This window comes from Ostrinia nubilalis, chromosome Z, assembly GCF_963855985.1.
Source record: "Ostrinia nubilalis chromosome Z, ilOstNubi1.1, whole genome shotgun sequence".
Taxonomy (NCBI): domain Eukaryota; kingdom Metazoa; phylum Arthropoda; class Insecta; order Lepidoptera; family Crambidae; genus Ostrinia; species Ostrinia nubilalis.
Genome location: NC_087119.1, coordinates 17,037,882 through 17,052,525, shown reverse-complemented (window position 1 = coordinate 17,052,525; position 14,644 = coordinate 17,037,882). Strand labels below are relative to the sequence as shown.

Below are 14,644 nucleotides of genomic sequence, written 5' to 3'. Positions count from 1 at the left end.
CAAGATAGTTAGCTTATAACTACGCAGCACACAGCATGTTAAAATAGGTCATCAGATTATTTACAACAAGCAATATTCTTTATGAAATTATGTTTATTTTGTGTAATTATTTTCACATTGAAACCAAAATCACTGCTTGTTTCAATTGACTTTAATTGGCAATTTTTGGCTACAAGTCAACCATCACTGAACAAGTAGGTAGGTACCAAAAATCTACATTGAGCCAAGCTGCACCTAATTGTTGAATGCATTATGTAATCAGAATGCAGAGAAAAAGAAATAAACATAAGACAACCAAAGAGACATTAAGTGCCAATTTACGGTAGTTGCTTAAATTAAATAAATAAGTCAACAGAATGGTCTTGATATTATGTACTTACCTTGGCTTTCCCGCCAAGACTCTCCAGTTGTTCCACAGCTTTTTGTATGCATGTTGTTACAACTTCTAAAATGGCGTAAGGGTCCTGTTCTACCCAACCTTCTTGAGGAAATATCTGTTCTAGTTCTTTTTGATGAGATGCAACGACTTCCGTTGAATTTGCTTTGAAAATAATAAATCTTGCGCTTGAAGTTCCCTCATCTATAGCGCCAACCAAAGGGCCAAATTTACCAAATTCAGACATCACTCAGTCCCGTTTATCTACTGGACCAAATTCTAGGCGAGAAAAGAAGCTCAAGAAGAAAGAAACCAAACTAAACCACACAAAACTTTACAAATAAATAAAAGAGAAGAAGACAATGTTTTCGACAATCGTCAACCGCACACCGACAGCGCAACGCAATTAAATCAGTGTTGCCAGTCGGGTCTTGTCAGAAATTACCAGAAATATAAAAAAAAGTAACCTTCGTACGGGGGGGGGGGGGGTGCGGAGCGATTGTGTAAGGTTGTTCATGGATGGAAAATGAATATGTCGGCGCCGGACACAGATGCTGCAAATTATTATTGATGATTAATAGTACCAATCTTAATATTATGTTATCTGTATAAATCTGTAGAGCGGAAGGTTTGTGATTCCTAAACGTAACACCCGACTGATGCGCAGAAAAAGATAACTGTCAATCAGTTGTGTCATGTCAAGTGTGAGCAGGCGGCTGCGAGGTCATCTTTGAAAGCGTGTTGAGTTTGGTGGAACGTTAAATTGTAGGAAAAGTGATTGTCAACCGTCCAAGATATTATCTCCTTGCCCGTTAACCCACGCCTATGGAGATTCCACCCCTAGAGTTCCTTCTGATAGAGACCCAGTGCCTTTAAATACAATTGATCATCGATCGTTTACCTAAATTCGAAATAAATTTTGACCATTCCATGAAGACCGAAACGTGACTGGTCGTATAAAAACGTTTCATGGATTTGCGTTTTATTATTATCGAAAAACATTCGCTAAAACTCTTTTTTTTTTTAACCCTCAGTTTGCATGGTGACTAAAACTTACGTTAAGTGTAAGGTGGAGACCCTGGGACTCCACATTTCAAATGAAGAAAAAATATACTCATACTAATAAAAGTAATATATTTTTTATTTGGTAACATAATAATTTTTTTTTCCGTTTCCGGTTGTCAAACAGTTCACAACGTAAATCGAGGTTCCTGATTACAATCGTAAATACACAGTGTTAAAGTGCGCGATTAGTGCCGTTTGCCACCGAAAACTATAGTTAACTGGTGTAACTTTAACCACAAACGTTAGCTTCGCTGAATATCAGGTGCAAACGAGAATATTCCGAGTGTGAAATATTTGAGAAATCTCTTCTTCTTTGGTTTATGGCGATGAACTTGCGTTTTTTCGCCACTGAGGGCACACTATTCCGCCAATGTCACGTGCGCAGCTTTTACACAGTGGTTGTTGTTATAAAAATAGAAAATTTTGTAGCTGCAATCTAAGCAAACTTATATACCTAAAACAAACAGACATCACAAATAAGACAACACAATACGTGAAAATAAAATATAAAAAGAACAAACAATTATGGGAGACAAAAAAAAGGGATGTTGTTGTTGCAGTGCAGGTGACAAATTAGGGAAAAAAAAAAAAAAGTTACTTGTCACTCAGAGGGATAATTTAAAAACGTTTGCCAAACAGTCACAGATTAGAGAGTATGTCAGTACCATTCACCTACAAATTAATTTTGTTTGAGTTAATGAATTTAACAAGGGATTTTAAAGTGGAAGGGTTATTACAATTAAGGACACACTTAATGTTAGTAGGGAGTGGGAATTTTTTGGGAAGAAAATCAAACAAGGAAGAGCCAATTTTCGGACAATTGAAAAATATGTGGTTGGTTGATCCCTCGTCTAAGCCGCACTCACATAGGGAATTATCTTTAATCCGCATTTTTGCAAGGTGAACCGGGGTACAAGCATGACCAAGACGCAAGCGACAGATAATGGAAACAGTCCTTTTAGATAAGTGGTGATATTTAAAGAACCAGGGTCTTGTGGGAATGCTCTGTTGGATGTCTGCATAATATCTACCAGCCAATCGTTTAGACTTTTCCCAGTGAGTATTCCACGATTTGTAAAGGTGACTGCGTGGCAGGGAGGAAGCGTCATGCGCATATAACTTGTAATGTTCCAACGAGCCAGTGGTTATAGCAATTTTGGCGGATGAGTCTACTGTTTTATTACCAGGAATTCCTCGATGACTTGGGATCCAGGCCAAAACGACTTTTAAATTCAGCTGATTACACTGATATAGGGCTTCTCGAATTTTGAAAATTATTGGAAATTTGGATTTGGATTTGAAGGGATTGGCTAAAATGGATTGAAGACAGCTTAGAGAATCGGTGAAAATCAGAGTGTTATTGAGTTGATGAGAGATTATATAGCGAATAGCTTCAAGTATAGCAACAGATTCTCCGGTGAACACTGATGTAACAGGAGGACACTTAAAATTCAATGTTATTTTGTATGCTGGGATCCATACTGCAGCACCTGTGCATCCACCTTCGTCCAGCTTAGAAGCATCAGTATATATCTTGAGCCAGCCTTGCCAGTGTTCGGAGACAATATTGATAAATTCTTGGCCTGCAGAACATGAATCTTTCGTTATACCAAAGTTTAAAATAATGGGGGGATGGTAAAGTAGTGATTCAAAGCTGTTGGAGAAAAGGGGATTCAATGTAATTTTTTCAATTGGAGTGGGGAGACGGTTAAATTTCTGGTAACTTAACAAGATACATGGCAAACTCCGGGAGGGGTCATTGTTGATCAGTGAAGAGAGGAGGATTAATTTGTCATTTAATGGGTGAGTTGAATTTTGAGAAACTTTTAAATAAAATCTGTCACTGAGGTATTGTCTACGCAAATAGAGGGGAGGTTCCACGCTTTCAACCTGTAAACCGTTGATAGGCGAGGATTTCATAGCTCCCAGTATTATGCGAAGACATTTAGATTGGGTTTTAGTAATTTTATCGAGGACGGATTTGTTACAAGGGTCTAACAGAAATGAAGCATAGTCAAAATGGCTACGAACGATAGCATTATATAGTAGCTTTTGGGAATAAGGATGAGCACCCCACCAGGCACCCGAGAGGGCTCGAAGAATATTTAACCCTTTTTCTGCCTTTCCAAGGATATAGTTGAAATGCGGGATACCTGACAACCGGGTGTCAAGAACTAATCCCAAAAATTTTACTTGATTGTTGCAGGGAATGCTATCGCCGTTCAATGATATATCTAAATTTGGAATGGAACGTTTTCTGGTGAAGACAACGCAACTACATTTTTGAACAGAAATTGAGAGTCCATGGTCTGTCATCCAAGAGTTAAGGTAATCTAATGCTGAGTTTAGACGAGAGCTTGCTTCGTTTATAGATTTGGAGGAGTAATACAGAGATATATCATCCGCGTACTGCAGTATGCTGCAGAAAGAGTCAACTGTTCTGTTTAGGTCGTATGTATAAACGCTATAGAGTAGGGGACTAAGCACAGACCCTTGAGGGAGGCCTTTCCATATCAAACGAGGAACAGAAGAGTCTTGACATCTCACCGTTATTGATCTAGACATCAATGTGTTACAGATGAGACGTACCAGTTTCTCCGGGATACTCAGCAAGTGCAATTTTTGCCTGAGCAATGGGAGCAAAACGTTATCATACGCGGAGGCTATGTCCAGGAAAACACCAACAAGGAACTCTTTATTTTGGAAAGCTACTCGGATATCGGTTGTCAAGATGCTCAAACTATCAAGAGTGCTCAGCCCTTTACGGAAGCCAAATTGGGACTTAGGCAAGATGTTGCTGGATTCTAAGAACCATTCTAGGCGGTTTTTAACCATGTGCTCCATTATTTTGAGAAGGACGGAAGAGAGAGCTATAGGACGGTAGGAATTGTGGTCTGAAGGTTCTTTTCCTGGTTTGGGGATTGGAATAACTATCTGTTGTTTCCAAGATTCCGGAAGAGAACCTAGATCAAGAAAAGAGTTAATGGTGTCGAGAAAGTAATGTTTGGCTTTTTCGGGGGATTTTAATATAAAAGAGTATGGGATTCCATCTACCCCTGGGGAAGAATCCTTTAAACCGTCAAGAGCCAATGACAGTTCTTCAAATGAAAAGGGCTTATCGAGGTTGTTTGTATGAGGAAGAAAACTACTGGGAGAAGGGAAGCTATCCATGAAAGGAACAAAAGGAGGAGCCAATTTGTCAGCGAAAGAATTTAACCATGTTGAGGGATCATTTGAAGGAGCATTCATTGGTAATAAAGACCTGCGGTATCTTTTGATATGCTTCCAAACTATTGAGGAAGGAGTTCTTGGAGACATAGTCTCGCAGAACTTAATCCAGCCCTTTCTCTTCTTTTTGGCCAGAAATTTTCTGGTTTGCGCAGCAGTTTTTTGGTAGAAGATGTAATTCTCCATGGTCATTGAACGATTGTATCTTTTTTCAGCCTCTTTACGATTTTGGACACTAGCAGTACACTCTGCATCCCACCAGGGAGGTGATACCTTCCTAGATGGGTTTTTTGTTGGGATATGAGCATCAGCTGATGTCAGCAGGGTATTCACAAACTCCGAGTACACGTCAAGAGCGTTCTCGTTAGTGACATTAGGTAGGTCCTTCAGTTTCTCTCTAACCGACGCATAATAGCCTGACCAATCAGCGTTATTTAATTTATATTTTAAGAGGGGAGGAGGGCGATTTATTGGAGAATTATTATTCGGTAGAGAAATTAAAATTGGAAAATGGTCACTACCGAACGTGCTTTTAAGAACGCTCCAGGAAAGAATTGAGCTCAAATTAGGTGAACAAAACGAAACATCCACGGCAGACGCTGGGTTTTGAGACGGCGCGCATCTTCTCGTTGGACAGCCATTGTTCAAAATGCAGAGGTCCAAATCATCCAAAAGATCCAAAAGCAATGATCCAGGGGAGTCAGAGTGATATGAGCCCCATGAGACGTGATGGGCATTTAAGTCACCCATAATGAGGACAGGAGGAGGAAGGGATATAATGGCAGAGCGTAATTCATTAATAGAGGAAGAGTTAGGACGAGGAATATAAGCGGATAGAAAGGATATGTCAAATACTCGCACGGCCACGACATTAATGTCTTGACTGTGCGAGGGGAGAGGGAGTTGGGTATAGCGGAGAGAGCGCCTTACAAGTAAGGCACTTCCCGCGTAACCATCGGTTCTATCATCCCGGAGGCACGAGTAACCTGATACACGAAAGTGTGAACCAGGCACCAGCCATGTCTCCGAGATGGCTAGGACCGATGGAGAATATTTATTAATCAAAAATGTTAATTCGTGTTTTTTACGTCTAATGCTTTTGCAGTTCCATTGGACTACCTCTGTCGACATTATTATTGCAAGTTAACTGCGAGATTTGGGAAAGCTTTTGCGCAACGTTGGACGGTAAGGTGTTTTTACGGCCAGAAACAATTTGGAGGATAAGAGAGAGAACCAGGTCCAGAAGGTTCTCCTCTCCTAAGGAGGAAAAAGAGTCATCGCCTAAAGCGCAGCCATTGGGGAGGGTGGAGGCACAGTTGCCTATTATGGCTTGGTGTGCCTGTTTGTCATACCCTTTATTCAATGGCGTATGAGGACGGGATGGGCGTGGGATGGACTTTCTGTAAGAGCTGGATTGAGTGGAGGGAGTGGATTGGGGGTAGGAAGATTGAGGAGTGGGGTTGGATTTTTGGGGTGATGGGGATTTAGCAATGTCTGCATATGACCTACGAACTGGCGCAAATTGGGAGGAGGCCTGGGAGTAGGAGATATTGTCCTGAGACATGGTGATCTTGATTGCCTTCTGCCGAGAGTGCTCTGGGCAGGACCTGTTTAATGCAAAATGGGGGCCCTGACAGTTAATACAAGTGGCTTTGTCTTCCGTAACTTGGCATTCCTCAGCGGAGTGTGGTTGAGTGCATCGGTAGCATCTTGGCTTGGACCGGCATTGAGACTTGACGTGGCCGAAACGACAGCAGTTCATGCATTGGATAGTTGGGAGCTGGTACGTCTCAACTGGTAATGAGTTGTGGAAGCAAAAGACTCTTTCCGGGAGAACTTGACCCTTAAATGTGACTACGACTGTTTGTGTGGGGACCCAGGAAGTTTGATTATCTTGAACTAGTTTCCTATTGAGACGGCGCGCCTTCAAAAGGATACCGCAGCCGTCTGGGGTAGTCAAGGATTCAGCGAGTTCGTCCATGGTCCAGTCTGTAGGGATATTTCGAATGAGGCCCATGCGGGTCACGTTATAAGTTGGGATGGAAGCTACATATTTGTACATGGACAAAATTTCATTACTAAGGAAATTGTTAGCAGCAGTGGATGAAAGAAATTCGACAGAAATCCTGTTTCTGCCAATTTTTTTGACTCCGTCTAAAATAATTCCCTGTATCTTGTTAGTCACAAGAAATTTGCCAAATCTCATGGGTTGTATATAAGCTGGGGAAGAAGGTTCATTTTCCACATGGGAAACGTGAACGATAAAGGGGCCTTTGTCCTGGTCGCTGTAGATTTTAGGAGCAATCACAAGTGAGGGATGTGTGTACACCGATTGATGATTTTGTGAAGATCCGTCTGTGTTTGTCCTCTTGGCGGGCTCGGAGTCAACCTCCGTATCTAGGCGGCGTTTAGTTGCCGTTTGGGAGAATAAGGGTTGGGAGACCTCCATTGTATCCGTCTGATCTGGAGGATCAGGCGGGTCGGGAGGACTAGGGTCCATTTTTGTTAAAACTTACCGAGAATAAATAAACTTATGTACCACCACCCTTGTTTTAGTAATAATTTAGCTTAAAATTGATTTTCTGTAAAAGATTACACTAGTAATTACACCAAAACTAATTGTTTTCCTGAAACACGTGTAGCCACTCGACGGTCCCTACGTACAATTCAGTATCTACCAGTTCCGTGATTTGCCGTTTTTGTTTGCAAAACCTTCAGAGCACCCAACAGTTACGGCTCAGTTCAAAAAACATACAGTTTTTATTCAAATTGAACCTTAAAACGTCAAAAAACAAATCCCGCAACTACAAAATTAGAACGATTTCCGCAGTAAAATTGCATTAGTGGGAGTTACGAAATTTTACGTTGGACCGCACGCTTAACCCCGCGCGCCCAACCCCGCAACTGCCACTTTCATTCGCGCAGGTCGAGTGAATTGATACGTATTTTATGAAGGAAATAGGTATTACTATGGTTTCTGACCTAATTTATTTCACTCAACATTATACCAACGGCAAATTAATCATTTAACTGTAGGAATCTGGTAGTTGCGTTGTTTCACTAGGGAAAATTAAAGTTACTATTGTAAGTAGGTGGCACTTACATATTTTTACGTCGGAAAATTAAAGTATCTTCTAGCCGTAACTGCCACTATAAATGTTTTACTTTGGAAAAGTTTGTTTTATGTCTATAAGTTAGTGCCAGTAACGGTGTTTTACGCTGAGAAATTGTATTTTAGCAATATCTGGTGGAGATAAAAGTGAAGACAAAACAATATAAAATATGATATACAACACGACTGAAGTATCTAGGGTCATTTATTAGACTTAACGCAACCAAGTTCTTCTCCTATGCTACTTTTTATAAGATACAAGTTTGTAAAAATATCGTAAAAAAATATTTTATTTATTTATCAAGCATATTATGGAATTCAGAAATAAATATAAGCAGGCAACACTTACAAACAAAAGTTTCAATTAACTCAGAAGCTACTATTACCTGCTTACATGATTTTGCATACATACCCGTCAGAAGGATGAGGTATACCCACTAAAAATGCCCTGATGCACCCGTCACTCGCTATAAGTGCTAACTGTGAGATTCCGAACAAAGACCTCCCGCCTACACGGCGACAGTTGGGACGAGAGCAGCTGGAAGTACACAGCTTTCCCGCACACACACTCACCGTCAAAAGACGGTGGTGGTGGCTTATGCAATGCCTCCCGTACTGCCTCACGACCCCGTTACGCTGGCCATTACTGAGGAAGGAAGATAGGAGGCAATCATACTGTCACCTTCCCTGGAGTGAATTCAAATGCACCCGCACTTGGTTCGTAGTCGCGCTATCGTACCGCAGCTTCTTTCGGCACCTTGTCTTCTCAGATAGAGGTGATTCATTACCACCCAGGTTTTGTTACCGTCCACATAGCTTTGACTATGCTATCCCGCAAGAATATGGTGTGCCGTATGCTCCTAGCCACCGCAATACAGGTAGGGCTCGAAGGATCCGTGCCCAGTCATGGTGAAATCGCTCGAGCAACCTTAAACTTCTGCACGTTTGCGAATAAGGTTCGGTGACCCAACTTAGCTACGGCTAGGTAGTTTATCAACTACTAGACTACAGCACAGGCTAGCGAGTCTCACGTCAAACGGCCTCTCTGTCCTCCTAAGGCGGAGCTTTCACCTCGTTCTTCACGCTGCGTTAAAGCCTACGATGTAGCCCTGTAGACTTTCTGGGCCTGTTAAGGTCTTAGAAGATGGGTAGCGTTACCCTTCCCTACGAGGGTGATGCCTTAGATGGGAGTCCTGTACAGAATTATGCTTTTGAGGGTGCCAGTATAGAGCTCCTGGCCTTTCTCCATAGCCTTCCGACATAGAGTTTTCGGACTTCCAAATTAGGGAAGCAGCCACGACGAAGCAAGCTGTCTTCCATACGCACGTCGACGAATTGGAAAAAGTGCAAGCTGCCACTGATTATATACAATTAAGGTCACCGTAGTGCCTAAGTCGCCTCTTACGACACCCGCGGGAAGAGTAGGGGTTGGTGACAAATGTATTCTACTCGTCGTAAGAGGCGACTTAGGGACTACATATCAAACAGAGAACGGGCAGCAGCGCTCTCTGATAAACATCAATCTTTCAAACTGCGATCTCCAACCCGCCGGCCAAGCGTGGAGATTATGGCAAAACCCTCCACTATAGTGGAGGAGGCTCATAGTCTAGCAGTGGACTGTAAAGGGCTGTTGATGGAGGTCACCGTATTTGCGCTCACTAATTGGCACCACTGGTGATTAACAGGACTCTTACTCTTAGATATTTGATCTGTGCCTTAGCTTTGACAGTGATGTGGGCGTCAGGTGAAGGTATCAGGGGTGCTTTTAAATATATGTGGTCCCTGGCCTGGGGCGAGCATAATGCCATCTGTGGCGCCCAGGCAAGCCGCCTCGCTGTTGGAGGGGAGGCTCTGAAAGTTATCACGATATTCTTGTAATGATGAAACTATCTGCATGGCAGATGATACCTTGAAATGTCCATGCCCTTGAAAAGGGTTCCATTTAGTACCCAGTCGTATCCAATGTTCCACAAGATCGAACTCAAAAAAGACCCATGTGGATCTTCGGGCTCGATGCCATGGTGTCAAACCTGGCCGGCACTATTGAAAAAGAAAATTTACCGGTTCTACAGGAATTCTTCAGTCAAAAGACCCCTTAGATAAGGAAGAATCTTAAGGTATTGAAGTGCCTCCAATATGCAACTATCTGGGAAACGAGGCAGGACGCTGTTAAGCCTCGTCGAGGAGGACTATGGGCCTAGAATGAGAGTTACGGTCAGTAGTAGCTGAACTTTGTTCCCATGTACAATTACTTATGTGGCAGTTAATGATTTAAACAAATCTATTAATCCAACGTAAAAGTCAGTAAGTACCACTTACGTCATTTGTAATTAGAAACTTTCCGTTGTATAAGTGAGTAAATGACAAATAATACACTAATTGAGAATATTTTTTGATAATTCTTCATGATTTATAAAATATACCTCATATAAAACTATTATACCAAATTTCATCAATGTATGATAAATAGAACGCGAGCTACACATGTTTAAACCTTCAAACCGCTCTCCTGTAAAATTGGCCGTTTTCAGATACGTTATTATACGTAGGGACCGTCGCACTGACACTCGCGAGACGGAAAAAAAAAAAAAACTATTTGAGAAATCATCCAACAACACAGTGACATAAAAAATCACTTGAAAACTACCCACTAAACGCCAAACAAAATAAAGAGCGGTGAACGATTTCCGGCTAACTGTCACTGGGTCAGTGTTGCCACAGCAAAACTATTGCCAGAAACAAAAGAAATCTACCAAATAGTAGAAATGGACTTGAAAGTGATACTAGCAAAAATGGAAGAAATGAAAACAGACTTCAAGATGCAAAATGAAAAGTTAGTTGAAAGTTTCAACACAAGCCTCTCAAAAACTATAGATGAAAAGCTGAAACCACTTTTGGAGGAGAATATAAAATTAAAAGAAGAAGTTCAAAACCTACAATCGCGAGTACAAGTCTTGGAAAGGGAAACTAGGAAAAACAACATTATATTACACGGCGTTCCTGAAAATGAAGCAAACGATAGTGACCTCAGGAATAAAGTAATAGAGATGTTAAATAAAATCTCCCAAAAAGTCGAAGGAATGCAAGACTGGGACAAGTGGGAAATCAGCAATGTGAGAAGACTTGGGAAGAAAAATACCGAGAAAAAGAGACCAATACTCATAACTCTTACACTGACATGGCGAAAGTACGAAGTCCTGAAAAACTATAAAAACTTTCCATCTGACATTATATGCTACTGAAGACTACCCAAGGGATGTCCTTATAAAAAGGAAAGAACTAAAAGAGAAAAAAGAGCAAGAAGAAAGGCAAGGGAAGATAGCGTTTATAAGATACGACAAACTTATAGTCAAGCATAGGGATGTGGATGAAGCTAAAAGGAAAAGATCACCATCTAAGTCACCAAAAGAAAATCAGAAAGACACTAAAAATATAACAGCTGCCCCTCCAAAAAAACTTAACAAGAGATTCGATACATTTCGAGCTAGACCGAACTCCGCTTCAAACGAAACCAGGAACTAATACAACCAATGCAACTCATCACACCGGAAACGAAAATTCAACTACCTACAGTAAACGACAACAACATCTTATACAACAAAAACTCTCCCAATACGGCTGGTCACCGTGGGGGAAGTAGACCACCACCCTCCATCAAAATGATGGAGGAGGCTTTTACCCAAGTGGGGCCACAATCAAGAGAAATACTTAATTAATTTTAAATAAAACTGTAATAACTGTGGATTTATAAAGCTATAATAATAATAATAATAACATAATAATATGGTTAATATACTATTAATTAGAAACAACAGAAATTAAAACATTAATTAACATTAATTTGAAAATTATTTTTTTCATTCAGTCGTAAAAATCACATAAAAATCGACATAGCCATTTTGTACCTCGTAAACATAGAAAAAAAATTTACAAAAAAAAAATGATTTCTCTAAATCATGTGGACATAACAGTCTTCTTCACAAATAATATGTAAATTGTTAGAAAAAAATTAACACGAAAAAACGTGCAATGGCTTAGTAACTAGTACGAGCAGCACATTGACTGCAAAACATTTTTGAATAATACAAGCATTTTTTTGTCAAATTAATTTCAAAATAAGCAGTCTTCCTTTTAATTCATCAAAACACATCATCAAAATACAATATCATCAAAACAAATCTTTCGGGACATAAGATGTAAAGTCATCTTCTTTTCCCTCATCCTCTGCATTTTTTTCTAGATTTCCTTATATCTGAGGCCTTATTTTCATGTAACGTATTGATAAATTATGTATTGTGTGTGACTGTTAAATGCTTTTTGAGCCACTTAAACCGTGAATATAACCGTAGGGTAAAAAAAAAACATAATTTTATAATATTTTTTTTTGGTACACAAAGTGTATGGTGGAGTCCACGGGACTCCGCAAGTGTCAATTACTCACCTTTCTGTGATGCGCATGCACACGACCTCTCGCCCCCGAGTTGGCCAAGACATCAAAGGAAGCTACTGAAGCAAACAGCACTGTATTCGCGTATTGAAAAATTTTATGGACCAAAACAGTTTCACATGGAGTCCCTGGGACCTACCATGCAAATTGAGGGTTAACAAATAATAAATCAAATTAATGTTTAAATGCAGTTTATGAATTAATTTTTAAATTGTCACTATTACTGAACAACCTGTAAAAGTTAATTTTACAATTTCTGAAAAATCACCTAAAAGTAACCTTTTCATTAGTGTAACCTAAAAGTAACCAATGCAGTTCAAAAGTAAACTAAAAGGTTACAAAAGTAACCTTCTGGCAACACTGAATTAAATAAAAAAAAGTCAAGTCTTCTTCTTCTTCTTCTTTTTTGTTCTTGGCAATACTCGTCGAGGCCGACTTGATTTGTGCCATTTTCATGTGAGTGTGGGACGAGTTAAGAAGAGGGACCAAGTGGGATGGGACTTGGGCTTGGGCTTGGGATATTAGGTGCGGTTGAGGTCGTATAAAATACATAAATTTAATATATAAAATATAAGTTTAAAGTTTTATAGAGTGGTGCTTAATGAATTTAACAAGGGAATGTACATATTTTTTATTAGTAATACTTAAAATAGATGAAAGATTGTAAGGAAGGGGGGCTTTGTTTTTAATTAATATACTATGTAGGGGCAGAGAATTATATAGAGTACAGTTAAATAGAATATGTTCTATACTACCTTCCTCCAGGCCACAATCACAAATTGAGGAATCTAAAATGTGAAGTTTCGCCAAATGCGCTGGAATAGAGCAATGACCAAACCGTAAACGGGATAGAGTGGAAGTGATATCCTTGCTTAAACGGAATTTTGAGAACCAAGGCTTCAGAGAGACACTTGGTTGAAATTGGTGAAAAAATTTACCTTTGTGTTGGGAAGAACTTTCCCAATCCTGACTCCAGTCTTGTAGCATAATATAGCGCGGAATCGAAGCCAGATCCTGACAGTAAACACTCTTATTATTATAGCCTTGTCTTGAAGCAAGCTTTGCCAGTTTATCAACTGATTCATTACCTTTAATACCCGAATGACCAGGAATCCAGGCCAACTTCACACTTAACATCTGATCACGGCATTCTCTTATTTTACATTTCACCAATAATGATAAAGGGTTATACAAATTTTTATTGAAAGGGTTCGCCAGAAGAGATTGTAGAAAACTCAGAGAGTCTGATAATATCAGAGAATTACTTATTTTCTGCTCTAAAATGTACTTAATACATTCCAAGATGGCCAAACCTTCGCCGCTATAATTGGAAGCCAAACTTGGATACTTAAAAAGTTTAAAATAACCTGTAGACTGTCTTAAAAATGCAGATCCGACCAAGTTATCAGAGTTCAAGTCAAAATCTTGATCTGGTAATACGGTTTTAGATGCATCAGTAAAAAATATTTCATAATCTGGGGCATTCTGCTGAATGTAGCGTTGTATTTCTTGATTTGGGTTAATAGTGTCTTTACCAATGCCTATAGAGAGAGATACATCTGGTTCAAATAGAATATCAATGAGTTGATAATGAAATAACGGATGACACGGGAACTTAAGTATATCACCATCAAGTTGAATAAGTTTACGGTAGCTAGAAACTAAATGTGGCACACGCTTGTTACGCCAGAAACTATTGTTACCGTTGATGAATTCGTTTAGAGTTTGAAGTTTGCCGAAGAGAGGATGGTCTGTGAATTGGGCAGTTTTAAAGATGAACCTGTCTGAAAGGTATTGTCGACGCATGTTCAATGGAGGATCTGCACCCTCTACCTGCAAGGCGTTGACTGGTGTACTTCTCATAGCACCAAGTATAATTCTGAGGCTACGGGATTGTACCAAGTCAAATTTCCTAAGGGCAGTGTTACAGGCCAAGCTGTTCGTGAAGGAGCCGTAATCTAAAAGACTTCGTACTAATGCGTTGTAAACAAGCTTAAGAGTCGTAGGATGAGCACCCCACCACACCCCTGAGAGAGCTCTCATGACATTTAAACCTTTCTCACATTTGTCCACAGTGTAGTTGATATGAGATTGGCCATTACCTTTACTATCAAACTTCCTTCCCAAGAAAGAAATTTCATTAGCGATGGGAAGCTGATTGCCATTGACTTTAATAATTATATCCGGAATCAACCTTTTCCTAGAGAATACCACTATAGTACTTTTTGAGACGGATAGGGATAAATCATGCTTTGATAACCACAGGGATAGGTTGTTTAGAGATTCTTCTAGTGACGAGGAAGCCGTAGCAATACAATTATCAACTGAGTATACTAAGACATCATCAGCATATTGTAGAATTGAACAGGAAGGGGCAATAACGCGTTCGAGTTCACTAGTATACACATCGTACAAT

The 14,644-nt window shown here is 40.0% G+C and overlaps 1 protein-coding gene and 1 long non-coding RNA gene across 2 annotated transcripts in view; one reads left to right on the top strand and one right to left on the bottom strand.

The window, feature by feature from the left end:
- Positions 1-777, bottom strand: part of LOC135086618 (glycerol kinase 3) — a 43,771-nt gene extending 42,994 nt beyond the window's left edge. Inside the window, exon 1 of the mRNA XM_063981367.1 lies at positions 381-777. Coding sequence (XP_063837437.1) covers positions 381-623 — 243 coding nt within the window. The 5' untranslated portion in view covers positions 624-777. The remainder of the gene's footprint in view (positions 1-380) is intronic.
- A 2,381-nt stretch (positions 778-3,158) lies between these two features.
- Positions 3,159-4,104, top strand: LOC135087037 (uncharacterized). The gene is made up of 3 exons (XR_010260662.1): positions 3,159-3,244; positions 3,648-3,769; positions 4,020-4,104. It is a non-coding gene; the product is annotated as an uncharacterized LOC135087037 (long non-coding RNA).
- Positions 4,105-14,644: the final 10,540 nt, after the last annotated feature.